Source organism: Hevea brasiliensis, chromosome 18 (genome assembly GCF_030052815.1).
Source record: "Hevea brasiliensis isolate MT/VB/25A 57/8 chromosome 18, ASM3005281v1, whole genome shotgun sequence".
NCBI lineage: Eukaryota > Viridiplantae > Streptophyta > Magnoliopsida > Malpighiales > Euphorbiaceae > Hevea > Hevea brasiliensis.
Genome location: NC_079510.1, coordinates 6,959,260 through 6,985,468, shown reverse-complemented (window position 1 = coordinate 6,985,468; position 26,209 = coordinate 6,959,260). Strand labels below are relative to the sequence as shown.

Here is a 26,209-nt window from a genome sequence, read left to right as displayed (position 1 = left end):
ATGAGGGTGGCTTTGTGGCGTTTAAACTGAAGCTCTCTGAAGGGTGGATGAATGGACTAAATCCATTCATTTTTTGAGGTTTGCTAGGAAGGCATTTCAAAGATTGGGTTTAAGGATCTTGCAAAAGGAAATTCTAGATTATTTTCAGAAGCATAAATCTCAAACCAGTTAAAAAAATAAATATATGGTTGATGCTCATATATGAATGCATAAAATTTTTATTAGATATCTTGTCTTTGATACAAGAAATGTTTAAAAAACCATAGTTTTTCTCATGATTATGGGGAGCATAAAAATCATTTTGAAGATATGTTTTGTCAACTTGAAATTCTTTTTGAAGAACATTTATTTTAGCATCTATATTCTCAGCCACAGAGGAGAAAGTTGGAGATATAGGTCATGGCTGTTCTTCAGGAGTGGAATAAACAGGTTTTGGTATTGTAGTAGTGTAGTCAGCTCCTTGTAATGAAATTATCGGGATGTCAGAAGTTAAATATCTGGGTAGGTATGGAATTTGGTTAAAATGCTCTTGAGTTGTTGGGACTTAACAACAGAAGGTGTTCGAGTAATAGGTAAGTTTACTACAGAGGGTAGGTTTGAAACCCTTCCTAGTTCAATGGTTTCAGAAGATGAAGCAGTATCATAAGAGGGTCTTGAGCTTGTGGATTTTCTAGTGAATGATAACTTTACTTTTCCATTTGGGTACTAGGCAATTTGTTTAAGCTGTGTGTTTGGGCTTGGAGGGGACATTGTTTTGGATTTTAAGGCTACTTCTAGGATCCATTCCTCTGGAAGAGATACTTCATTCCATTTAATAAACCTGGGAATGATAGTATTGGCTTTAGTAAGGTAAGTTTGGAGGACGGTTTCACCTTTTTTACTATGAATAAGAGCTTTGGAAGCAAAAGCAGTCATCAAGGCTTTGTAGAAGACTTTATAAATTAAAGCAATAAGGATAGATTCAGGAAGCATATTGTAGTTATGATTTTTTATTTACAAAATAAGACTATCAAGCAAATTTTTATCATTCAGAGATATAGTTAAATTTGGATAGCACTCAAAAGAAATTAGACTAGTGCATAAACTAGACTCAACAGAACTTTTGAAAATCATTAAACTGTGCAACTCTCAGGATAGTTAAAATTGAAGTGTTCAAACCTTCTTTAGTTAAAGGCTTTATACCTACTTGAACTAGCCCTATATGAACGTAATTGTATTCTTTGACTTTATGCTTGCTCAAAGAAGTCTGCATTAAAAGCTTTATGGTTTCAAAGGGCTTTGTAATGTGGATGTCTCTTTCTTTAATTTTGATACCATAGTTTGTCTTATTAAAGAAGTTAAACTTACTTTGCTTATAGATCTGATATTTTTGGACTTTAGGAAGTTTCTAATTATTATCGACTTTTCAAAATTTTTAATAATTAATTCTTCACTATTTATTATCTTCTCTCATGTTCTTGAGGTAGAAGAGCTAGAAACAGATTGATTCCTGCAAAATATGTCCATGATTTAATTTTTTTTAATCAATACATTCCCTATAGTAAGACGAATTGATATGGATTTAAAGCCTCCGTTACTGGGTCTTACATCCAGCAACTCAAGTCCTAAAAGGGCTTAGGAATGTAGATCATATATATATATATAATGTTATGCGGCTCAAGCAACCAATTAAAAAAATTCATGAAGCATAGAATTATTAATAATATTAATTGCACATGCAAACAAACAACAAATTACTAATCTAATTTGTGTGTTGGTGTCTGTTGTTCTAAATAAAGCGTTTAAGAGGAGTGAATTAAATAATACTAGATTTTTAATTTCAACTCTTATTTGAAGGTCTTTGAAAAATCTAGATTAAATATTTATTTTTATGTGTGTGTTTAAGTGGCATAAAAATATAGGACTTAAATAAAAAAAAGTGCAGCACCACTTTAAGAATATGTTATTTTTATGTTAATTAAAAATTAAGGCATCGTTTTATTCGTGAAATTGAAATTTAAAAAATAAAAAATGATTTACTCTTTTAATTAGGAAAATATTTTTTTTGAGTGCTCTAAATATTAAAAAATATAAAAAAATTCTTAAAATAATATTTTCTATGAAATAAATAGAACATATATGATAGTGTTTTAATCAAAACACTTTAAAAGAACTAAACCAGCATATAAAAACTTCCTAACAATCAAACGAACATTACATATATATATATCTTAATAATCAACTAAGAGTGCTAAAATTAGAAGGAACAGGAATGAGAGAAGCAAACAAAAAAATTTATAGTAGCTCGATACTCATTGTCTACATCTATTAATTCCGTAAAGTATCTTTTTGAGAGTTTCTCTCCACTAATCAACTCTTTTCAAGTGCAATAGTTGAACATTTTACATCAACAAGCTTCTCAATTCTCAGTAGTGTTTATCCAACCATTTACAATTGTTCCTATAATCAGTAATACTTTCTTCAAGCTTCATTGTAAATGTTTAGGACTCAAAGATGAATAGTAATTTGCTTGTTGTTATTACTAGTGAAGGATTACAAGATTATATACACAATAGTCCTTGTATAAGATTACAAAAAGATCATAATAATAACAGACAAATATACAAAAGAATAAGTTAAACTTGTAATGAATCAAAACTAGATGAAGAATTATCAGGTTGTTATCCGAATACCCCGCTCAAGCTGACGACATGGAGGATAGAAGTCATAGCTTGCCTCGATGTTTAAAAAACAAACGTTGGCCTAAAGACTTGGTTAGGATATTTGCAACTTGATCCTCAGATGAAATAAAAAGAATAGCAATAATGCCACGAAGAACCTGTTCACACACAAAATGATAATCCAACTCTTTGTATTTTGTGCGAGCATGGAACACAGGGTTGGAACTAAGGTATATGGCACCGATGTTGTCACACCATAAAACAGCAGGTTGAGAAATTTGAAACCCAAGCTCAGACATGAGAGATTTAAACCTCTGATTGTATTGTTTACATATTTGAATTTTGACAATTTACGTAGTAAATATATTTCTCACTTATTGATTGGGAAAGATTTTTGTTGTATATCATGTGATTAGGCTTCCATTAAAGTTAAAACAGGTACTCTAGTCGTTGAATGCATAACTAGTAGTGCAGAAAATTAGGAATCTAAATTTTGATAATCCATCTCCTGTAAAAATTTCTAATGTATATATTGACATTTATCAGTTATTATTAAATGAATAAACTAACAGTAAATGATGTACTTTCAAAGCAGAGAAATCCCAGTTACAGAGGCATTGAAGTCCCAAATTGAAGCACATGAGAGATTAGAGGAACAACTTGAGGTGCAATTCTCATATATGGTGACTTAAAGCCCTTAAATATATCTATTTTTAATAGTTGCTCAATTTTTACTTATTAAAGACCGTTTAGAGTTGAGATTTGAGAGGTTTAGAAAGTGATTTTGGATATATATCCAAAATTTTAAATAGGAAAAATGACAAAAAAAATCTCAAATTATACATATTTTTATTATTACATAATGAACTATTTATTAAATAATTATAACATGAAATATTTATAATAGTGTAATTGTATCTTGCCGTTAATCATACCATTAGAAATTTAAAAAAAAATTACCACCTCAGTTGTACCTCAATTTATTAAAATTTACTAAAATACCACTATTACATCATAGCTGAGGTGATATTTTTATTAATTTTTAATGGTATGGTCAATGACTTGGTACAACTGCAGGATTATCAATTGTTCAGGATGCAATTGTTAGAAAAAAAAAAAAAAAAGTTTAGGCGTAATCATAAAATTAAGTAAAATTTAGGATTTTTTTTTTGTTATTATTCCTTTTAGGTACTATTAAAAAAATCAATCTAAAGAAAATTACGTAACTATTTTAAAGTTTTTGTAACTAAAACACGTTAAATTTAATTTTAAATTAATTTTTAATATCCTTTAATTAACATTTTTAAGGAGGTGTTTTTCTCAATGGCAATACTAAACAGACCAGACCTTAATGTGTTGCTCTACTTCTGGTTTTCTGTTCTCTAATTCTTTCCTTTTGTTTCCAATAGGTACAAAAGAAACTACAAATGAGAATAAAAGCACAAGGAAAGTACTTGCAATTGATATCAGAGAAAGCCCAGAAGAGCCTCTCACTTGATCATATGAAAGGCAATGGTAATCTAGATTTGGTTCTATCTACTCTCATTCAAAGTATGAATGAAGAACGAAGAAAAGAAAACATCATTGATATTTATAATAATAATGCAAACCCTTGGGCTTTCTATATTAGTAAACAGGGAGAGGTAGAAGAAATTAAAGATTTGAAGCACAAGGTTGAAACTCCCATTCATTTAGAATTAAACACAAAAGATAGCTATGATTCACTTGCTGTAAATTGATCTGAATTGGAACTCAATATGCTTTCATATAAGAGATGAGGAAATTACTATTTCATGTAACATACAGAGTACAATTGGTTATATAATGCTTTAGAACTTTCTTCCCCCAATTGCTAGCTTTTAAAGCAAGTTCTAATAAGGTGCTTATCAATAATACTACAATCTTTTGAACAATGAGTTTTAGCTTAGTAACACCAGAGATACATCCAGTACTATGAAATCTCAAGTTCGAGTCAGAGTCGATTGCATCAAAAAAAAAAAAAGAAATAATAATAGCACAATCTTGAAAACTGCTTCTAATAGGCTAATTTCATCTTTTGATTCTTAGCTTCTTTCAGAAAAAATCATATGTATGAAAAAAATTGAATTGAACTTATACAATCATGTAATTTTCTCTTTCTTTTAAAATAAATTCCTTTTTAAGTTAAAAAATAAAATAAAATTTTTCACTCACTATATTTCTAAATATGATAATTGAGAAAAAAGAAAAATTACAATTTATTAGTATGTGCTTCGGCATATACGTCAAGTAGAGTCCTAAGATTATGTTAGTGACAAAAAGATACCTTTAACTCTAGCTCCATTAGTAAATAGGGGAAATTGCCTAGACGGCATAAAAAGGGTTAGGATTAATTACAATTTAGTCTCTGATATTTAGTGAAATCTATAAATTAGATTTTGTATTTTTAAAATCCATCTATTTAACCCTTGAAATTTAAATAAACCTATAGATTAGTCGTTCTGTCCAATTTATCATTAATTATATTAAAAAAAATACCAAATACTATTGTAAATTTATAATATAAATTTTATTATAAAATAGTCTCCCTATTTTCTAATATTTATTATTTTAATTATAATATTATCATTTTATTTTGTCAATATTCTAGGCATATTATATATTTGAATTAAAAGAATTTAATTGGAAATTTTATATTATATTATATTATATTATATTATAATTAACAAAAAAATATTTTGGACACTTTTGCATTTATATACATCTAGACAGGGGATAAATATGTAGGTTTATTAAAATGTCAAAGATTAAATAGGTGAGTTTTAAAAAAATAGATACTAATATGCAGGTTTTATTAAATCTTAAGAACTAAAGTATAATTTAACTTAATAGTGTTTAAACATATTCTCCTCTTTACTATCGATGCATAAGTTTGGGTTACCTTTTTGTCAAAAAGGTAATCTCAAGACTAATTAAAAAATACACAAAATTAGAGAATAATATTTTATAATGAAAAAAAATTCTTATAAAATTTTAATTTTGACTGAAAATTTTTAAGATTTTTGTTGAATTGAGTGCTTACTATACTTTTGTTTAGTGAAATTAAAACCCCAAACCATTATTTTTTTTCATATTTAGGCCTTGTTTAGCAGAGGTTAAGAAGTCAAATGCTTTTGACTTCCAAAATTGGTGTGAATAAGGGCTAAACATCTAGTTGAGCTTCATGTACCTATGAGAATGTTGAAGAAACTTTAGTGAAAACTAATAAAGATAGAGGTACCAAATCCCATCACAGTCTCAAAAATATAACTTCTCTAAATGTTTCCAAATTTCTATTCATTAAAAACCAACTTCTATTGTATTTATGTTTATCTAAAACGCCTACATAATAGTTATTTTATTCTAATTAGTTTAAGACCATAAAACCCTATAAATACACCCCCTCCCCCTCCTCTCCCCCCTCGATTATATATAGATTTTGTAACTTTGTTTATTTCTTCAATTTTCAATAAAACTTCTTTGCTTACTTTTATCACTCTCTTCTTAAGATTTTGGATTAAACCTTTGGTGCTCTTTGGATATTTGTTCTTGTGACAATCTCTACATACTACACGCTGTGTCAAAATTAGATTAAATAATTATATTATGTTCAGTTAAAATACGTTAATAAAATAAACGAAAACAACTATGTAACATTCAAAATTTTACTTTATGCACTATTAAGTACCTTTTTTTAATAATAATCTATCCTCAATCTTTATAGAATAATGAAAAAAAATTAAAAGGATATATTGGTAAAATAACAAATATAATCACTTATTAAAACTGACACTAGCTTTTCTTAAAAAGCATCACATTTGACCTTTTTATCAAACCTCAAATATTTAATTAACCAAACACATTTTACTCTCCCATCTATAAATTTAAATGGAGCCTTATGAGCTTCTTAAAGTCTACCAAAATTACAAAATTTTGCAACTTCTGTAATTTTTTATGATAAAAATAATTTATATTAAATAAATTAAAAATGCACAAATTAATAATTTTCAGTAAATTTTTTTTTTTTATCATTTGGAATGTTAACTTATTAGATTGACTTAACAGCTTTTAGATCATATTAATACAATTTTTTATAAACTTATATATATACTCCTTCTGTTTCATTTTAATAATTTTTGAAGGTTTTTCATAAAAATTAAGGAAATAATTGGATGACATTATTTTTATAAAAAAAATTAATAATTGATTAAAGTACCCTTATATTATTATTAAAATGTAGGAAAGTATTAAGAAAAGATAAATATATTGGAAATAATAATAACAATAATAAGAATAAAGTTAGAAAAAAAATAATATAATAAATAAAGTGAGATAATTTTTTAAAATTATCTATTACAGTGGGACAAAAAGAAAGAATAATTTCTACAAGGAAATGCACGTAATGTTAGGTGTCATTTAAAATTTTTTTTTTCATTCTTGACATTCTTTAATTGTGATATTTAAAGGCAATCTCAGAAAAGGTATTTCATTAAACTGTGATCTTGGGTATAAATAACCCTTACAAGATAAGATTTGTTATGATACAGCTATTGTAACAACACTTAACGTTTATCTCTACAAAAATACACCTCTATCTAATACACCCTCTCAAGTTGAACTATCGATATGGGAAGATAGTCAACTTGGTTCGTAATTGTTGAAAACGCAGTTTAGTCAACGGCTTTGTTAAAACATCAGCGATTTGATCCTTTGTAGAGATGTATCGAACCTGAATATCATTAGACTGAACTTTATCACAAACAAAATGTACATCTATCTGCACATGTTTCATTCTGCTGTGATAAACTGGATTTACCGTAAGGTTTGTAGCACCCAAGTTATCACTCCAAATAACAGGGATTTTAGTTTGTACCCCCAATTCTTGTAGCAAGTTTCGAATCCAAACTACCTCAGAAGTTGTGTTTGCAATGGCACGGTATTCTGCTTCGGTTGATGAACGCGAAACACTTCGTTGTTTCTTGGACGCCCAGGAGACTAGATTCCGGCCAAGATAAATAGCAAATCCGGTCGTAGACTTGCGATCCTCTATGCTGCCCGCCCAATCAGAATCACTATATGCAGAGATTTCATAAACAGATGATGGTCGAAGAAGTAGGCCATATTCAGCTGTTCCCTGTAAATAACGAAGTACACGCTTCACCGCTTGCCAATGTTCCTCAGTTGGTCGATGCATATATCGTGCTAATCTATTTATCAGAAATGAAATCTCGGCCGAGTGAAGAGAAGATACAATAAGTCGCCAATGGTACTTCGGTATAGCGTGGGATCTCCAAAACCAGAAGAAGAACATTGTAATCTGGAACTTGGTGCTTACGGTGTAGTAACAGATTTGGAGTTTTCCATTTTGCATTTCTTCAATAAATCCAGAATATATTTTTGTTGAGTCAAGAGTAACGAACCATTCTGCCAATGCGCCTGTATTCCCAGGAAATAGTGTAGACGTCCCAAGTCTTTGAGCAAAAATTTCGACCTCAAGTGCTGCTGCAACTCCTTTTCCAACATTTCACTAGTTCCCGTCATGAGCAAATCATCAACATATGTCAAGCAATAAAGCACATCACTGCCTCGCTGAAAAATAAATAGAGAGGTATCAAGCTTGGACTGCACGAAGCCAAAGTGAAGAAGAGCTTCTTTAAGACAGCTATTCCATTGACGCGGCGCTTGTTTTAAACCATACAGTGACCGTCGAAGTCTGCAAACATGGTTTGGCTTTGTATCATCAATAAAGCCTGGAGGCTGTTGCATGTAGACCGGTTCGTCTAATTGACCATGTAAAAAGGCATTAGAAACATCATATTGTTTAACAAACCATTTTTGAGAGACTGCAAGACTCAAGATCAATCTAACTGTCACTGGTTTAACAACTGGTGAGAAAGTTTCACCAAAATCTACACCAGGTCGTTGGTGAAACCCCTTTGCAACAAGCCGTGCCTTGTAGCGTTCCAAAGAACCATCTGAATTTTCCTTGACTTTAAACACCCATTTGCAGCCGATTACATTAGCATGTGGTGGTTTTTCAACAAGCTCCCAAGTCCCAAGCTGAATTAATGAGTTAATCTCATTATCAAGTGCCTCACGCCATTCTTTAAAGCGCTTTGCTTCTGTAACTGTGGCAGGTTGTAGAGGTGGTGTAATTGCTGACAATGTCCTGGGCTTTGAATGACCTGTCTTTGACCTTGTAAGCATAGGATGAGTATTCCCCAGTGGTGCAGGTAGAGGAAGAACTATAACCGACTGATCTGGTTGTACCATTGGAGACAGTTGCGTGTCTGACAAATTCGAAATAGGAGCAGGTAGGGGCTCTGAGTCTGAACCCGATGCAACAGAAATAATCTCAGTATTAGAAACAACATTCGGTTCACGTTGAGAAGACACTTTTGGAAGTAAATGTACTGGTGGTGGCCCAAGAATACCGCGGCTTGAGTGCACAGATTCAGGAACATTATTATCCTGCACTTTAAGAGATTTAAAAGGAAAATTATGCTCATCAAATACCACATGTCTGGATATATACAACCGTTTTGCCAAAAAATCATAGCACTTGTACCCCTTGTGCACCAAACTGTAGCCAAGAAAAATACATGGTGAAGACCTATTTTCCAGCTTATGTTTATTGTACGGACGCAAATAAGGATAGCAAAGACATCCAAAAGTACGAAGACTGGACAAATCAGGCAAAGCTCCAAACAATTTTTCATAAGGCGATTTATGTATTAAAGGAGTTACTATCCTATTAATCACATAAGCTGCAGTTTCAAAAGCAAAATCCCAGTAATCTAATGGTAAAGTAGCAAAATTCAACATAGCCAAACCAGTTTCCACAATGTGCCTATGCTTCCGCTCAGCACAACCATTTTGCTGTGGTGTATAAGGACAAGACAAACGCAGTGAAATCCCATTATCAGCCAAGTATGTAGCAAGAGACCGAAATTCGCCTCCCCAATCACATTGAAACATTTTTATTTTGCGATCAAAGAAAGTCTCAACAAATTTTCGAAACTTAATAAATGTAGACAGTACATCAGATTTTCGTTTGAGACAATATAACCATGAATATTTGCTGAAATGATCATAAAAAAGAACATAATAACGATTACCATTAATAGAAGGAACAGGGGAAGGACCCCATACATCAGAACAAATAAGTTCAAGTGGAGCAGACGCATTAAAAGTAGACAATGAAAATGGTAAACGACGTGATTTACTAACACAGCAAGATGAACATAGTTCTTTTTTATTGGAAGAAAAAATAATTTTATTATGCTTCAAGGTTGATAAAACAGCTCCATCATGAGCATGACCCAGGCAAGAATGCCAAGACCGGAAAGAAATATGATGCATAGCAGCAGTCGAAAGACTAGATGCTGAAAGTTTATAAAGACCTTGTTCAACTGGACTTTTGTGAAGAACCTTCCTCGTGGGGATATCCTTGATAAGAAAACAGTCAGGAAAGAACTCAAGTGAGACTTGATTATCATTTGTAAAATTTAGAACGGACAGCAAACTAAATGGAGATTGAGCAAAAAACAAAATATTGTTCAAACGAAAATCATGATTATTGTTCAATATTGTACTGCCTACATGTGAGATGGGAATTGTATTACCATTGCTTACTGTAACTTCATCTGGTCCTGTATATTCAGAATCAATCGTCAAGTTTCCAAGAGATCCCGTAAGATGGTGTGTAGCACCAGTATCAACAATCCAAGGCTGTGGCTGTGCACGATATCCCTGTGAACCTGAAGCAGCATTCCAAGCGTGAGCCGAACCAACAGGAACCGAAACTGTATGATAAGCTTGTGGTGGTGGCAAAACCGTTCGGCGTTGACTTGGACATTGTCTGGCAATATGACCCGAACCATTACAGTTATAACAAGTAGCAGAACTGAAAAACTGACCCTGAGATTGCTGTGGTTGAACAGTAGGCATCTGATAATTCTGAAACCGACCACCACTCTTACCGCCTCGATTACCTCGACCACCACGCCTTCCACGACCATTCGAATTAGAAAACCCCATCGCAGGTTGCTGATTACGCGTTGTAAGCAACGCAGTCATTGGAGAACTAGAATTTTCATATTTTTTCTGCTGCAATTCTTCAGACAACAATAAACCATACAATCATCATAAGAGGGCATCTGCAGTTTCGCTTCAATGGAACGCACAAAAGGACGATAGTCCTGTCCCAACCCATCAAGAATCGCTCCAACAAGATCATCACTTGAAATCGGATTATTAAGTGCAAGAAGTTGATTACTAAGGGATTTTGCTCGCTGCATATAGACTTCAATCAAGTCTCAGACACGTTCCAAATGATGAATTGCGTGTTTTAAATGACGCACCTGGGCAGTATTCCCAGCCGCAAAACTCTGCTCTAATCGCGTCCAAATCTCTAATGCAGATGTAGCACCAACTGAACTCGATAACAAAGCTTCAGAAAGAGAAGCGTGAATCCAACTCATGACGATCTGATCCTCACGAAACCAGATAGTATAAGCTGGATTGGGATTAGAATCAGGCAGGGTAGGATTCGGTGGAACATAATTTTTGTCGATATGTTTATCAAGATTATAGCCACGCAATAATGGTAGCATCTGTGTCTTCCAAATAACATAATTGAGAGGAGTAAGCTTAACATGAATCTGATTGGAAACATTGGGAATAGTAGTCAAAGAATTTGAGATAATCGAAGAAGAAGAAGAAGAAATAACAGCAGGAGAAGGAGACTCATCAAGAGCAGACTCTGTAGACATGATGAAAAACGAATAAAAAAAAAAAAAGAAAGAAAGAATTAACAAGAAAGGTGTTTAAACCCTAGGAGTGCTCTGATACCATAAAGGCAATCTCAGAAAAGGTATTTCATTAAACTGTGATCTTGGGTATAAATAACCCTTACAAGATAAGATTTGTTATGATACAGCTATTGTAACAACACTTAACGTTTATCTCTACAAAAATACACCTCTATCTAATAATATTGAAATTTATTTATATTGTTTGTGTGCAAGACATTAGCACCATTGCTTAAAAGCAAATATATATATGTTCTTCTGTTTTGGCTTGGGCAAGAAGAGAACTTGCATGTGGTTTCTGCGCAAGGACAGTTGTGCTAAATGCAATTTGCTTTGATGATCCTTAAACTGTTTGAGAAACTATTCTTCCACAGTTGCTAAAAAGGCCTTTTGATTCTTTAGGTGGATCTCCTGGAGGCTTTCTGGGGATAATGATGAGGAGTCTGTAAAAATTCACAAGTTAAGAAGTCAAGGACAGAATTCATATCTCCTCTAATATATTAATGTCAAAATAAAAAATATTTAAAATAGCTTGTCATCTAGCAAAAATCTATTTTGAAGCAATATTTTGAACATCTTTTTTCAAAATTTCTTTTGCAAATTCGCAATCTATTCTCAAAGGAAATTTTTTATTAAGTAAATCACTTTGAAACTTTTGAATACAAATAACTATAGACCAAATCTCCTTTTTAATGGTAGAGTAATTCTTTTGGGTATTATCCTGATGTCCAGAAAAATACTAAACTATACATTCTTTATTTTTCTTCTTTTGCTTTAAAATTCCTCCATATCCTAACTCAGAAGCATCAGTTTCAACAATCTTAAAAGCACTGGGGTTAGCCAAGTGTAAGCAAGGGATTTCTTTAATTTGGGCTTTAATTTTTTGAACGACAAGATTGTGTTTTTATGTCCAAGGCTTTGGGTTTTCTTTAATCTTTCATGAAGAGGTTGTAGTAATCTATTAAGATTTGGATAGAAATCTAAAACATAGTTTAAATAACCTAAAAATCTTTGTAATTCTGCTTTCTCTAAGATTTTATTAGGAAAATTGTCAACAAAAGCAAAAGATCTTTCTATTAGTGAAATTGTGCCGTTTGAGACAGAGTGTCCTAGGAACCTAATTCTAGTATGAAAAAGACTCATCTTAGACTTAGAGACAACCAAACCATTCTTTTTGGCAACAACAAAAAAATTTTTCAAATGCTTGAAATGTTGTTCAATGGAAGATGAAAAGATCAAAATATCATTAATGCAACCTACGCAAAATGCAGAGTATGGATTGAAAATGTTATTCATGATTCTTTGAAATTCAAATGGTGTATTCTTTAAACCAAAAGGCATGACATTCCATTTAAATTGGCCAAAAGGAACAGTGAAAGCAGTTTTATAATGGTCTTTAGGGGCTATCTGAATTTGCCAAAATCCAGACTTCATGTCAAACTTTGAAAAAATGTTAGCAGCAAAAAGTTTTTGTAAAAGATCTTTCTTGTTCGGGATTGGATATCTGATCCACTTTAAAGCTTAGTTAAGAAGCTTATAGTTTATAACAAGTCTAGGGATGCCTCTCTCAATTTCAAAAGATTTATTTATATAAAAAGTAGCATAACTCTAGGGGGACCTAGAAGGAGAAATTAAAACTTTGGCTTTTAAATCATTAATTTTTTTTGGCAATGCAGTTCAAGATCTTTATTCATTTGAATGGGGCAAGCTTTGGTTGGAATTTGGGATTCATGAAAGTCATTTTCATATGGGAGATCAATAACATGTTGTTTTCTTTCCCAAAAAGCATTTGAAAGATTAGAATAAATAGTATTTTCAATTTGGCTTTGGAGAAAAGAAATTTTTTTTTGTAAAATAGGGTTTTGAAGCTGGTGTTCTATTCTATGAAGAGAAACATCTTTCTTTAAATCTTGAAGTTCCTTTTCTTTTGATAGAATTATATAGTTCAGTTAGTTTTCATAAACAGAATATGCTTAATGATGTTTAAATTACGGGTCTGGGTTTTTTCAATAAAAGGAAAAACAATTCTTTTACTTTTAAGCTTTGTAGAAATATGATCATAATTCACAGTATATGGAGTGATGAGATTTATGAATGGAGTGCCAAGTATGACAATATGATGAATGTTATGCGCAAATAAAAATGAAGTTTTGATATGCAAACCATTGTTTGAAACATATGCATTATTCTTATAATTAATTCTAAGATAAGAATTATTTGTATCTTTGAGTTTTTTCTTTGTGGGTTCTTGAACTTTTTTGGAATTATTCATTCCTTGATATAATTGAGGTTAGTACTTGTATCAAAGAGAGCAATAGTATCCAGTCTAAAATCATCAAAAAAATTTTAAAGTGATTTTGATTAAGTACTTTTGAGAAGTGACTTGTTTTAAAATGGAGAGAAAATTTTCTGGAACATCTTTGGCTATTTGAGGTGTTTCAGTTTCAAGCTTGGGCTCATATACTTCTTCTTCAGATAATTTTTTAAGAAGAAGTTGGATAATGTAAGAATCTTCCTTTTACTTATCTTGGAGTTTTTTGAGGTCAGTCTTTATGGTTTTAATATAGGTGTTATTGAATTTAGATGGAATAGCAGTAGAAGATGAGGTTTTAAAAGATTCTTGAAGCTTTGTGAGATAATCCTTTTGAACTTGAGGATCTTAAATGTGGTTGATTACTTCAAGGAAAAACTTTTGATCCTTGGTAAGTATGTTTAGTTGCTTGCCTGGTTCTTCAGTAGAAAAAGAATCAGAAAGAACTTCATCAAGTTGAAAGGCTTGGTTATCCTTAGAAGAAACTGAGATAGTATCTTCAGAGTCTGAGGATTCAAGTAAAAGAGCTACAACTTTGCACAAGGCTTCTTCTTTAAGTTGGAGCTGATGGAGCCTTTTATTAAACTTGCAATACTTTGCATTGTGACCCTTTTTGCCACATCTATAACAAGTAACATATTTTTTGGGAGTGGATTCTGGTGGCTTTGGGTAGGATTTTTTATGTTTTCTGGTGTAGGCTTTCATTCTATAAGGCGTTTTTTATTGGTGGGAAGGTTTATCTTTGAAATAGTATTTTTTGTGCTTTTAGTATCTTTTTTTTTTTTGGCAATCTTAGCAAAGTTTTGTGTTTGAGGAGGATGGCTTTTGACAAGAAATATCAAATTTTTGGCAAAAGGATCCAAGTTCTTTCTTGGTCTTGTGCATTTCCCATTTCAACTACTTTTGAAGCTTGAGATCTTGACAAATCTTTAGGCCTTCTTTATGGGTATAACTGAGGAGCTCACCATAAGTTAACTAGTCATAAGGAACTTGCTCATTATCGTGTTTTTTAATTTTATTTCGAACCTTTTCTCTAAGGAGTGGAGGGAGATAGGCAAGAAACTTCTCTTTCCAAAAAGGTTGGTTAGAGTCCTCATGAAGTATAACCCTTGTAAGGAAGGTATCTTTATACCATTTAAAATCACTAAGCTTCTTAGATCTGAGATTGGAAAGAAGCTTAGCATTCTTGTCTTTAAGATGCGATGGATCTCTAATAAAATGAAGAGTAAGTGTAAGGATGAAGGTAGCAACAACATTCTGGATTGGTCTGCCATTCTCATTAAGGATCGGTTCTTGATCTTTATCAAGTTCTATTGTTTTTAAAATCTCTAGCTTTTGTTGAAGAGTGAGATAATAATCCCACCATCTTTTAAGTTGTCCAGAGAACCTTGCTATAAGAAGTTTTACAATGGCTTGGTCAGAGGCACCTGTCTGGGTCTGATAGGCATTCGTCTCTTTAGTCATTTGCTAGAAGATGTTAAGGATATTATACTCAGACATTCCATCTATGTTCCATTCATAGACAGAGGAAGCATTATAATTACTTTGAGAAAGGGCACTTGGTTTATCTTCAATGTTGATATCCAGGGTAGTAGCTCTTGGATAATAAAGCTGTTGAGAGTTCTGCTAGTGGACTTTGTTGATTTATGGAGAAGAATCTTCTTGGAAAGTATTTTCTTCCTCAAAAGATTGTTCCACAACATTGATAGAGGCTTCAGGGGTATATAGAATAACAACATTGGACTTGGTTAAAGTTGAGAGACCAAGCTGATTTAGGCGATTCTGAATTGCTTGAAGGAACTCTTCTTTGTTTTTCTGCTGAAACTGAGGCAGAGAAGTATTTGATACTTCGAAAGGCTTGAAAATTAGGGATTCCATCTTTGACCCTCCAAATGAAGTAATCACAGTGGGATGCTGGATTTGTTTTTAAATATCATTTAACTGGTTTCCAATAGTATGAAGATGATTATTGGTCCACTTGTTTTGTTGAATGATATTCTCAAGATCTCTGTTCACATTTTTCTCACTTTTGACTTTAAAAGGTGAAGCTGTAAGGGTGGCTTTGTGGTGTTTAAACTGGAGCTCTCTAAAGGGTGAATGAATGGACTGAATCCATTCATTTTTTGAGGTTTGCTAGGAAGGCATTTCAAAGATTGGGTTTAAGGATCTTGCGAAAGGATATTCCAAATTATTTTCATAAGCATAAATCTGAAACCAGTCAAAAAAATAAATATGTGCTCGATGCTCATGTATGAATGCATAAAATTTTTCTTAGATCTCTTGTCATTGATACAAGAAATGTTCAAAAAACTAGAGTTTTTTTTCGTGATTATGGGGAGCATAAAAATCCTTTTGAAGATATGTTTTGTCAACTTGAAATTCTTTTTGAAGAACATTTATTTCAGCATCTATATTCTCAACCACAAAGGAGAAAGTTGGAGATGTAGGTTTTGGCTGTTCTTCAGGAGTGGAATAAACAAGTTTTGGTATTGTACTAGTGTAGTCAGCTCTTTGTAATGAAGTTAGCAGCATGTCAGAAGTTGAATATCTGTGTAAGTCTGGAATTTGGTTAAAATGCTCTTGAGTGGTTGGGAACTTAACAACAGAAGGTGTTCGAGTAATAGGTAAGTTTACTACAGAGGGTAGGTTTGAAGCCCTTCCTAGTTCAATGGTTTTAAAAGATGAAGCAGCATCATAAGAGGGTTTTAAGCTTGTGGATTTTCTAGTAAAAGATAACTTTACTTTTCCACTTGGGTACTAGGCAATTTGTTTAAGCTATGTGTTTGGGCTTAGAGGGGACACTGTTTTGGGTTTTAAGGCTACTTCTAGGATCCATTCCTCTGGAAGAGATGCTTCATTCCATTTAATAAACATGGGAATGATAGTATTGGCTTTAGTAAGGTAAGTTTGGAGGAGGGTTTTTCCTTTCTAACTGTGAATAAGAGCTTTGGAAGCAAAAGCAGTCATCATGGCTTTGTAGAAAACCTTATAAATTAAAGCGATAAGGATAGATTCAGGAAGCATTTTTGTAGTTATGAGTTTTTATTTGCAAAATAAGACTATCAAGCATATTTTTATCATTCAGAGATATAGTTAAATTTAGATAGCACTCAAAAGAAATTAGACCAGTGCATAAACTAGACTCAACAGAACTAAGCAAAGAATCTTGAAAATCATTAAACCGTGCATCTCTCGGGATAATTAAAATTAAAGTGTTCAAACCTTCTTTAGTTAAAGGCTTTATACCTACTTGAACTAATCCTATGTGAACATAATTGTATCCTTTGACTTTTATGCTTGTTCAAAGAAGTCTGCATTAAAAGCTTTATGGTTTCAAAGGGCTTTGTAATGTGGATGTCACTTTCTTCAATTTTGATACTATAGTCTGTCTTATTAAAGAAGTTAAACTTACTTTGCTTATAGATCTGATATTTCTGGACTTTAGGAAGTTTCTAATTATCTATTGACTTTTCAAAATTTTTAATAATTAATTCTTCACTATTTATTATCTTCTCTCATGTTCTTGAGGTAGAAGAGCTGGAAACAGATTGATTCCTACAAAATATGCCCATTATTTAATTTCTTTTAATCAATACATTCCCTACAGTAAGACGAATTGATATGGATTTAAAGCCTCCACTATTAGGTCTTACATCCAGCAACTCAAGTCCTAAAAGGGCTTAGGAATGTAGATCATATATATACATATATAATGTTATGTGGCTCAAGCAACCAATTAAAAAAAAATCATGAAGGATAGAATTATTAATAATATTAATTGTACATGCGAACAAACAACAAATTACTAATCTAATTTGTGTGTTGGTGTTAGTTGTTCTAAATAAAGCGTTTAAGGGGAGTGAATTAAATAATACTAGATTTTTAATTTCAACTCTTATTTGAAGGTCTTTGAAAAATTTATATTAAATATTTATTTTTATGTGTGTTTAAGTGGCATAAAAATATAAGACTTATAAAAAAAAGTGCAACTCCACTTTAAGAAAATGTTATTTTTATGTTAATTAAAAATTAAGGCATCATTTTATTTGTGAAAATGAAATTTAAAAAATAGAAAATGATTTACTCTTTTAATTAGGAAAATATTTTTTATTGACCTATTTTTTTAGTGTTCTAAATATTAAAAAATATTAAAAATATTTTAAAAATATTTTCTATGAAATAAATAGAGCCTATATGATAGTGTTTTAATCAAAACACTTTAAAAGAACTAAACCAGCATATAAAAACTTCCTAACAATCAAACAAACATTACATATATATCTTAATAATCAACTAAAAGTGCTGAAATTAGAAGGTACAGGAATGAGAGAAGCAAACTAAAAAATTTATAGTGGTTCGGTACTCATTGTCTACATCTATTAATTCTGTAAAGTATCTTTTTGATAGTTTCTCTCCACTAATCAACTCTTTTCAAGTGCAATAGTTGAACCTTTTACATCAACAAGCTTCTTAGTTCTCAGTAGTGTTTATCCAACCATTTACAATTGTTCCTATATTCAATAATTCTTTCTTCAAGCTTCATTGAAAAGGTTTAGGACTCAAATATGAATAGTAATTTGCTTATTGTTATTACTAGTGAAGGATTACAAGATTATATACACAACAGTTCTTGTGTAAGATTACAAGAGGATCGTAATAATAACAAACAAATATACAAAAGAATAAGTTAAACTTGTAATGAATCAAAACTAGATGAAGAATTATCAGGTTGTTATCCAAATACCCCGCTCAAACTGATGACGTGGAGGACAGAAGTCGTAGCTTGCCTTGATGTTTAAGAAACAAACGTTGGCCTAAAGGCTTGGTAAGAATATTTGCAACTTAATCCTTAGATGAAATAAAACGAATAGCAATAATGCCACAAAGAACTTGTTCACGCATAAAATGATAATCCAACTATATGTGTTTTGTGCGAGCATGGAACACAGGGTTGGAACTAAGGTATATGGCACCGATGTTGTCACACCATAAAACAACAGGCTGATAAATTTAAAACCCAAGCTTAGACATGAGAGTTTAATCCTCTGATTGTATTGTTTACATACTTGAACTTTGACAACTTAATTAGTAAATATATTTCTCACTTATTGATTGGGAAAGATTTGTCACACCTTACCCCTCTATAAGGCATAACATGATCCCGTAGAATACCTAATGAACTACCGAACTTCACCTACCGATAACTCATTAAGTACCCTACAAGGGATTTTAAAATTATTTTCTTACTTTTTAGAAGTGGTGAGCATTTTCTAATAGGTATTAAAACATTTAATTAGAGTTTAAAAACTAGTTAAAATTTTTGTCCCTTTTTATTTTTTCCGCAAATTTTATAAAAATTTCGGCAGAGTGCCGTCTGTATTTTGATAAAATAGTTCTTCAAATACCTGAAAAAAAAAAAAACACTCCAAATACCTGTAGCATGTCTTCCAAGATCTGAATTACCCTTTCAGACTGACCATCTGTCTGTGGGTGGAATGTTGTACTGAAGTTCAATCTAGTTTCTAGGGCTCTCTGAAGACTACCCCAGAATCTAGAAATGAACCTAGGATCTCTGTCTGATACAATGGATACTGGCACTCCATGCAGTCTTACTATCTCATCAATGTACAATTTGGCTAATCTTTCTAAATTGTAGTCCATCCGGACTAGCAGAAAATGAGTAGACTTGGTCAGTCTGTCAACAATGACCTAAACTGCATCATGACTCTTCTGTGTCCTCGGAAGTCCCATCACAAAATCCATAGTTATTCTCTCCCATTTCCATTCTAGTACTGGTAGTGGATGTAACAACCCAACTGGTATTTGATGCTCTGCCTTCACTTGCTGACAAGTTAGGAATTTGGAAACAAATTCTGCTATATTTCTTTTCATACCCATCCACCAATAGTGCTCTTTTAGCCCTCTATACATTTTTGCGCCACCAGGGTGCATAGCAAAAGGAGACTCATATGCTTCCTTCAAAATAATCTGTCTCAAGTCAACGTTATTAGGAACGCACATTCTGCCTTGGTGAAGCACTAGACCGTCATCTCTCATTGAGAATTCAGGTTTCTTGCCCTGTCGGACTTCTTCTAACAGCTTCTGACATTTCTGATCATTCTGAGCAGCCATTCTGATCTGATCAATTAACACTGGATGTACATACCATGCAACTGTTGTCTGCCCCTCATCATTAATCTCTAAGCTAGCATGCAATACTTCTCAACTCATGTACCATAGACAAAGGAGTAACCTGTAGACTTGCCATAGTCTTGTGACTTAAGGCATCAGCCACCACATTAGCTTTCCCTGGCTGATAGTCTATCAGACAATCATAGTCTTTTATCAACTCTAACCATCTCCTCTGTCTCAAATTCAACTCCTTCTGAGTGCCTAGATACTTCAAACTCTTATGATCTTTGTAGATGTAGTACTTCTCCCCATACAAATAGTGTCTCCAGATCTTAAGAGCAAACACTATAGCTGCAAGCTCCAAATCATGTGTTGGATAATTCCTCTCATGCGGTTTCAGCTGGCGTGATGCATAGGCAATGACATTTCGATTTTGCATCAATACACAGCCTAACCCATTGTGAGAAGCATTACTGTAAATAGTGTATTCTTTACCCGGAGTAGGTAAAGTCAGGACTAGAGCCTCAGTCAAATATTTCTTCAATTCATCAAAACTCTGCTAACATTTGTCCGTCTACTAAAATTTCACATCTTTTTGAAGTAATTTGGTCAATGAAGATGCCAACATGGAGAATCCCTTCACAAAATGATGGTAGTATCCAGCTAGACCCAAAAAACTCCGAATCTCCGTGATATTTCTGGGTGGTCTCTAGTTAAGGATAGCTTCTATCTTACTCGGATCTACCTTGATGCCCTCTACTGATACTACGTGCCCTAAGAAGGATATTTCTTTCAGCTAAAATTCACACTTCGATAATTTGACATATAGTTGTTTCTCCCTCAAAGTCTGTAGTACAATCCTCAGATGTCTATCATGATCTTCTTCACTCCTCGAATAGACCAATATATCATCTATAAATACCACAACAAACTGGTCGAGGTATGGTCTGAAGATAGTGTTCATCAGATCCATAAAAGCAACTGAAGCATTAGTTAACCCAAATGGCATGACCAAGAACTCATAATGGCCATAGTGGGTTTTAAAGGCAGTTTTTGGAATACTCTGCTCTTGTACTTTCAGCTGATAATAACCTGATCTCATGTCAATTTTGGAGAACACAGCTGCATCCCTCAACTGATCAAATAAGTCATCAATGCGGGGAAATGGGTATCTATTCTTTATTGTCACCTTATTCAACTGTTGATAGTCAATGCATAACCGGAGAGTGCCATCCTTCTTCTTAACAAAAAACACTGGCGCTCCCCAAGGTGACACACTAGGGTGGATAAAGCCCTTATCAAGCAGCTCTTGCAACTGCACTTTCAATTCTTTCAATTCTGCTGGTGCCATTCTATATGGTGTTATAGAGATTGGATCCACACCAGGCATAACATCAATTTCAAACTACACCTCTCTTTCTGGAGATAATCCTGGCAATTCATCAGGAAACACATCCGGAAAGTCACATACTATAGGGATGTCCCTCAGTGTTGGACTCCCCACTTGGGTGTCTATCACATGTGCCAAACATGCTTCACACCCCTTTCTTATCATTCTTCTTGCTAGTGCAGTCGAAATGATGTTTGATGGCAGTAAATGCCTCTCCCCATGTATTACCACATCACCGTACAGAGGGAGACCAAAAGTGATTGTCTTCAGTCTACAGTCAATCATGGCGTGACGCCTGGCTAACCAATCCATGCCCAAGATAATATCATAATCTCTGAAGGGCATTTCAATCAAATCTGACAGAAAAACATGTCCTTGGATCACCAAAGGACAGTCTCTATAGATTCTGTTAACCCGAACCTCTTATCCTAACGGACTAGTTATTAGCACTTCAAAACCCATTTTAACACACAGAACAGTAAGTGAACTGACTATGCTAGCACTAACATATGAGTGGGTTGAACCCAGATCAAACAGTACAAATACATCTTGATTAGAGATAGAGAATGTAACGACTACAACATTGGAGGTCTCAGCCACTTCTCGCTGTCTCATTGTGTAAACTCTGGCCGAAGCACTTCCTTGTGCTGACTGACCAATGGTACCCTGACTGCCAGAAGCATTGCCTCTACCTCTACCTCTTCCTCTGCCAACCGGTTATGAACCTCTGGCAGCAGGACTCTGAATAGATCCTTCTGTAGTAGTAGGAGCTGGACCAAATCTAGGGGCACTAGTGTAGTCTTTAGCAAGATGGCCCTTGCCTCCACAGTTAAAGTAAGCTCCTGTTGCCCAATAGCATTCTCCCCCATGAATCTTGCCACATGTCTCACAGGGGCGGGGAGGATATGAACCCCTAGTCGACTGCTGACCAGATCTAGGGGGTCTTTGTCCAGAGAATCTACCCCTTCCAAACCTTTCACCTCTACCTCTGCTTGGTCCCCCAAATTTCTTCTTCTTTCCAGATGTACCACTGGGACTTTGCTCTACTGACTTTTCCCCTTTATCTTTCTCTGATTTCTCAGTCTTCTTTGATTTTTCTTTTGCTGGTGTCGCTTCTAATTCAATCCTTTCTAACTCAAGTGCCTGAGAGATGAGCTCAGAGAAGTTACTGTGTCTGAATCCCACTACTTGCATCCTCAGACTGGGTTTCAAACCGATCTTAAATCTCTTGCACCTTTCTTTGCTGGTAGACAGGAGACTCCCAGCATAGTGGCTTAAACGAGAGAACTCCCTCTCATACTATGCCACTGATTTATTCCCTTACTTCAGACTCAGAAATTCTTGCAATTTTTTATCCACATATGCATCTGGAACGTATTTCTGTCTGAACTCTCTAATGAAGTCATCCCAGGTCAGCACTGGTGGTTTAGCCAAGCTTTGGGGAATGGTCTTCCACCAATCATCAGCATCCCCTTGTAGCAAAGATACCGAATATTCAAATTTCAATTCATCTTAGCAGTGCAATTTCTTGAATACTCTGTCCATTCTTTCCAGACATTGCTCTGCCTCTAGTGGGTCTACTGTACCCTTAAATTCTATGACCCTATACTTCAACAGCTTGTCATACTGTCTAACTGGAGCTTAAGGTTGCACCACAGTAGTCTGGGGTGGAGCTTGAGTAGGTATACCCTCAGCCATTTGTTGAAACATTGTCGCCATCTGCTGTGCGAACTGTGCAGGAAACTGTGGCATTTGTGGGGCTAGTGCCACTGACCCATTGACATTTTGTAGAGCTGGGGCTTCCCCTTGTGCCTCAGCTTCTACAAATTGCTCAACAAAGCGATCCCCTTCTTCCATATCAGTCTGGAGTAGGATATCTCCTGAACAAATAACATAAGGAGATTTCCCTCCGTTAATTCATATTTATGATGTAATGCACTGTATGTAACAAATAAGGACATTGAGCAGTTGTACTTAGCAAAGAAAAGACACAAATTCACAAGTTCAAACATACTTTAAAAATTTTGCTCTGATACCACTAAAATATGTCACACCTTACCCCTCTGTAAGGCATAACATGATCTCGTAGAGTACCTAATGAACTGCCGAACTTCACCTATCGATAACTCATTAAGTACCCTACAAGGGATTTTAAAATCATTTTCTTTCTTTTTAAAAGTGGTGAGCATTTTCTAATAGGTATTAAAACATTTAATTAGAGTTTAAAAACTAGTTAAAATTTTTGTTCCTTTTTATTTTTTCGTAAATTTTATAAAAATTTCGGCAAAGTGCCGTCTGTATTTTGATAAAACAGTTCTTCAAATACCTGAAAAAAAATACTTCCTATGATTTATCTCATCAACTCAACAACTTCAATATCCACCACAACAAATTTCAACAGCATTTCTCAAATTCCAAAATTCAAATCAATAATTTCCAAAATAATACTAAGTAATTTCATTCAGATTAAAACAAAATACTTTCATTCATTTTTCATTAAAGTTAAAACAAATTACATTCATCCAACCATAATTTACATTAGAAAAATCCAAACTAATATTATTACTAACTTTATACAACTGCTCATGACCAGTTCTACTTGTACATACATTTACATACATTAAAATAACTATTACAATCAGGGTATAAAATATACCCGATAGAACTTCATGGAAGGTGGCTCCACATTCCTCAGCAGCTCACTCTGCTGCTCCTCTAGTCTCTATATCTACGACTGCAATAACAACCATCGCTAAGTACTATGACTTAGTGGTGCACAATATACTAAAATAACCTTTATGCAGAATTTAAATCATACTTATTCAAAAACTGAACTGAATATGAGAAATAAATACAAAACATGATTTATAAGCTTATAATCCAAACAATTTCATTTCGAAAGTCTCAAAACAAATTTCATAAAAACACACAGTTATATCATACCATTCGAAACAATAATCATCTCAATAGCCAAAGGCTTATGAGAATTCACATCACAAGGCTAGCTAGCTCAAATATATGGGTACCCATTCAATTTCTTCTTCTACTGGCACACACCTCAACACTCAGCCAGAGAAGGAATCAAAATTCGAAACTAATTTCTCCCACTAGTCATGCTAGTGAGACATTGAAATATATGGTCATGACACTGTAGTTTCAAAACTATCTTATCAATTTATCAAACATTTACTGACAATTAAATCATATACCATCAAATTTCCAATAATTTAGATCAAAAGCATAGTGCACATTTCATCATTATTTTGCAATACAAATAAACCACAAATCATTTCATGCACTTTACAAAGGAATTTCACAAAATGTTTATGTTGTGCAAAAACCTTATGCAAGTCGCCTCTTGGCCTTGACTCGATGCCTCGGGTTCTTTCCTGGTATTCTTTTCAACTGAAACACACAATTTTACAGTGTTTCAGTATCATAGCTTATAATAAATTCAAAAATATTTTCACAAATAATTATGTCTAGCCTTAATATGCTTAATTTAACGTTCTTAAGATTTTGTCTTTCGGGGTTACTATTCACAATACTATTCAAGTCAATTTATTGACTTTCTAATGCTTAATAGGTATGGGAATTCTACTTTCACCCACATACCACATTTTGGTTACCTAATTTGTTGGTTTTGGTTCTTTTCTCAAATTTTAAGTCTTTTAGGCAAAATTATAAATTTTCAGTTTTGGTGTCCTATTTTGCACTGTTCTATTGGTCATGTTGCTATAGAATTTGGCTAAGTTTTCTTCATAGAAATTGTTTCTTATTGTCTTAACTTTATCTCTCTTTTTGAATCACTCCATTTGGAGTTTTGTAGCTCAAGTTATAGCCATTTGAATATGGCTGGCCGGATTAGTCTAACCCAGATTTTCTGGGCACCTAATTTGGTTCTGGCAGTTTTAGGTCACTAACTTTGGGTGGCTAAATGACTTGGTTAAGGGCATAATTTGGATTTGTGTTCTTCATGAAAGTTGTAGTAATATGTCATACCTTTCTAATGCCACAAAAATCAGGTCATTTGGACCTGCCTAGCCCAAGTTATGGCCAAATGAACAAACACTGTTCATTTGGTCATTTTTGTAAAGGTCAGTTTACCTAATCCGGATTTGGTCAATTTGTTCACTAAGTTATGGTCACTTTCTGGGCATGATTCCCAAATAAAAAATGTGTCATTTTGTGTTTAGTTTCATTCCCAATTGGCCTCACACCAATTGGGTTGGTAAATTTTTAGTTTTGGTCCTTAAAAGGGACCTATATCAAGCTGCCTACAGATTGACCTTCATCAATCCGAATTGGAACTTGGTTCCAACAATTCATACACACCACAAATGGTTACAATTGACCATTACTCAACTCAAATAAGGTTAACTACATCATTTGATCAATTCTCAAATTTTTCTCCATTTTCTTCAAAATGCTCAACCCTAACTACACATAAAGTTCAATTTAATGTATTCAAAGTGCACATTCATAATCTACACACCTAATTCACCTCAAATAACCATTCAAAACCATCAAACTCATTCATATCAAACCCTAACCCTAGCTAGATGAATTTTATGCTTGGTCTCTCAACAATTGTTTTTGTTTGATTTTACACAATTTCTAAGTTTATTAAAGCATATTTGCATGAATTTTAAAGAAAAACTAAGTGATTGATGAGTAACCTCTTTCTTTGAATTTCAAATCTTCAATCTCTATTTTTCCTCCTTCCTTTTCTTGATCAATCACTTTCTCAAGTTAGTCTAACAAGTTTTAATGGGGAATTTGGGGACAAAGTGGGGTTTGGTGGTTGGAAGAAAGCTCGGTTTCAAGCTTTAATGGAGTTTTCTTCAATGGTGAAGTGAGGGAGAGAAGGGCAGCTGGCTTGGTG

General features: G+C 33.5%; 1 protein-coding gene across 1 annotated transcript; it reads left to right on the top strand.

Moving 5' to 3' along the window:
- Positions 1-399: 399 nt before the first annotated feature.
- LOC131175817 (myb family transcription factor PHL11-like) lies at positions 400-4,399 on the top strand. Its single transcript, XM_058140487.1, has 4 exons — positions 400-429; positions 710-849; positions 3,256-3,325; positions 4,070-4,399. The coding sequence occupies exons 1-4, from the start codon at positions 400-402 to the stop codon at positions 4,397-4,399; spliced, it is 570 nt and encodes a 189-aa protein (XP_057996470.1).
- The last annotated feature ends 21,810 nt before the right edge of the window (positions 4,400-26,209 follow it).

Bases quoted from the DNA above. Each gene is read 5' to 3' on its own strand.
- LOC131175817 (XM_058140487.1), top strand. From the start codon at position 400: ATGGCTGTTCTTCAGGAGTGGAATAAACAG. The intron at 430-709 runs GTTTTGGTATTG...TTTGGGTACTAG, and splicing joins TTCAGGAGTGGAATAAACAG to GCAATTTGTTTAAGCTGTGT. The intron at 850-3,255 runs GTAAGTTTGGAG...CTTTCAAAGCAG, and splicing joins ATAGTATTGGCTTTAGTAAG to AGAAATCCCAGTTACAGAGG.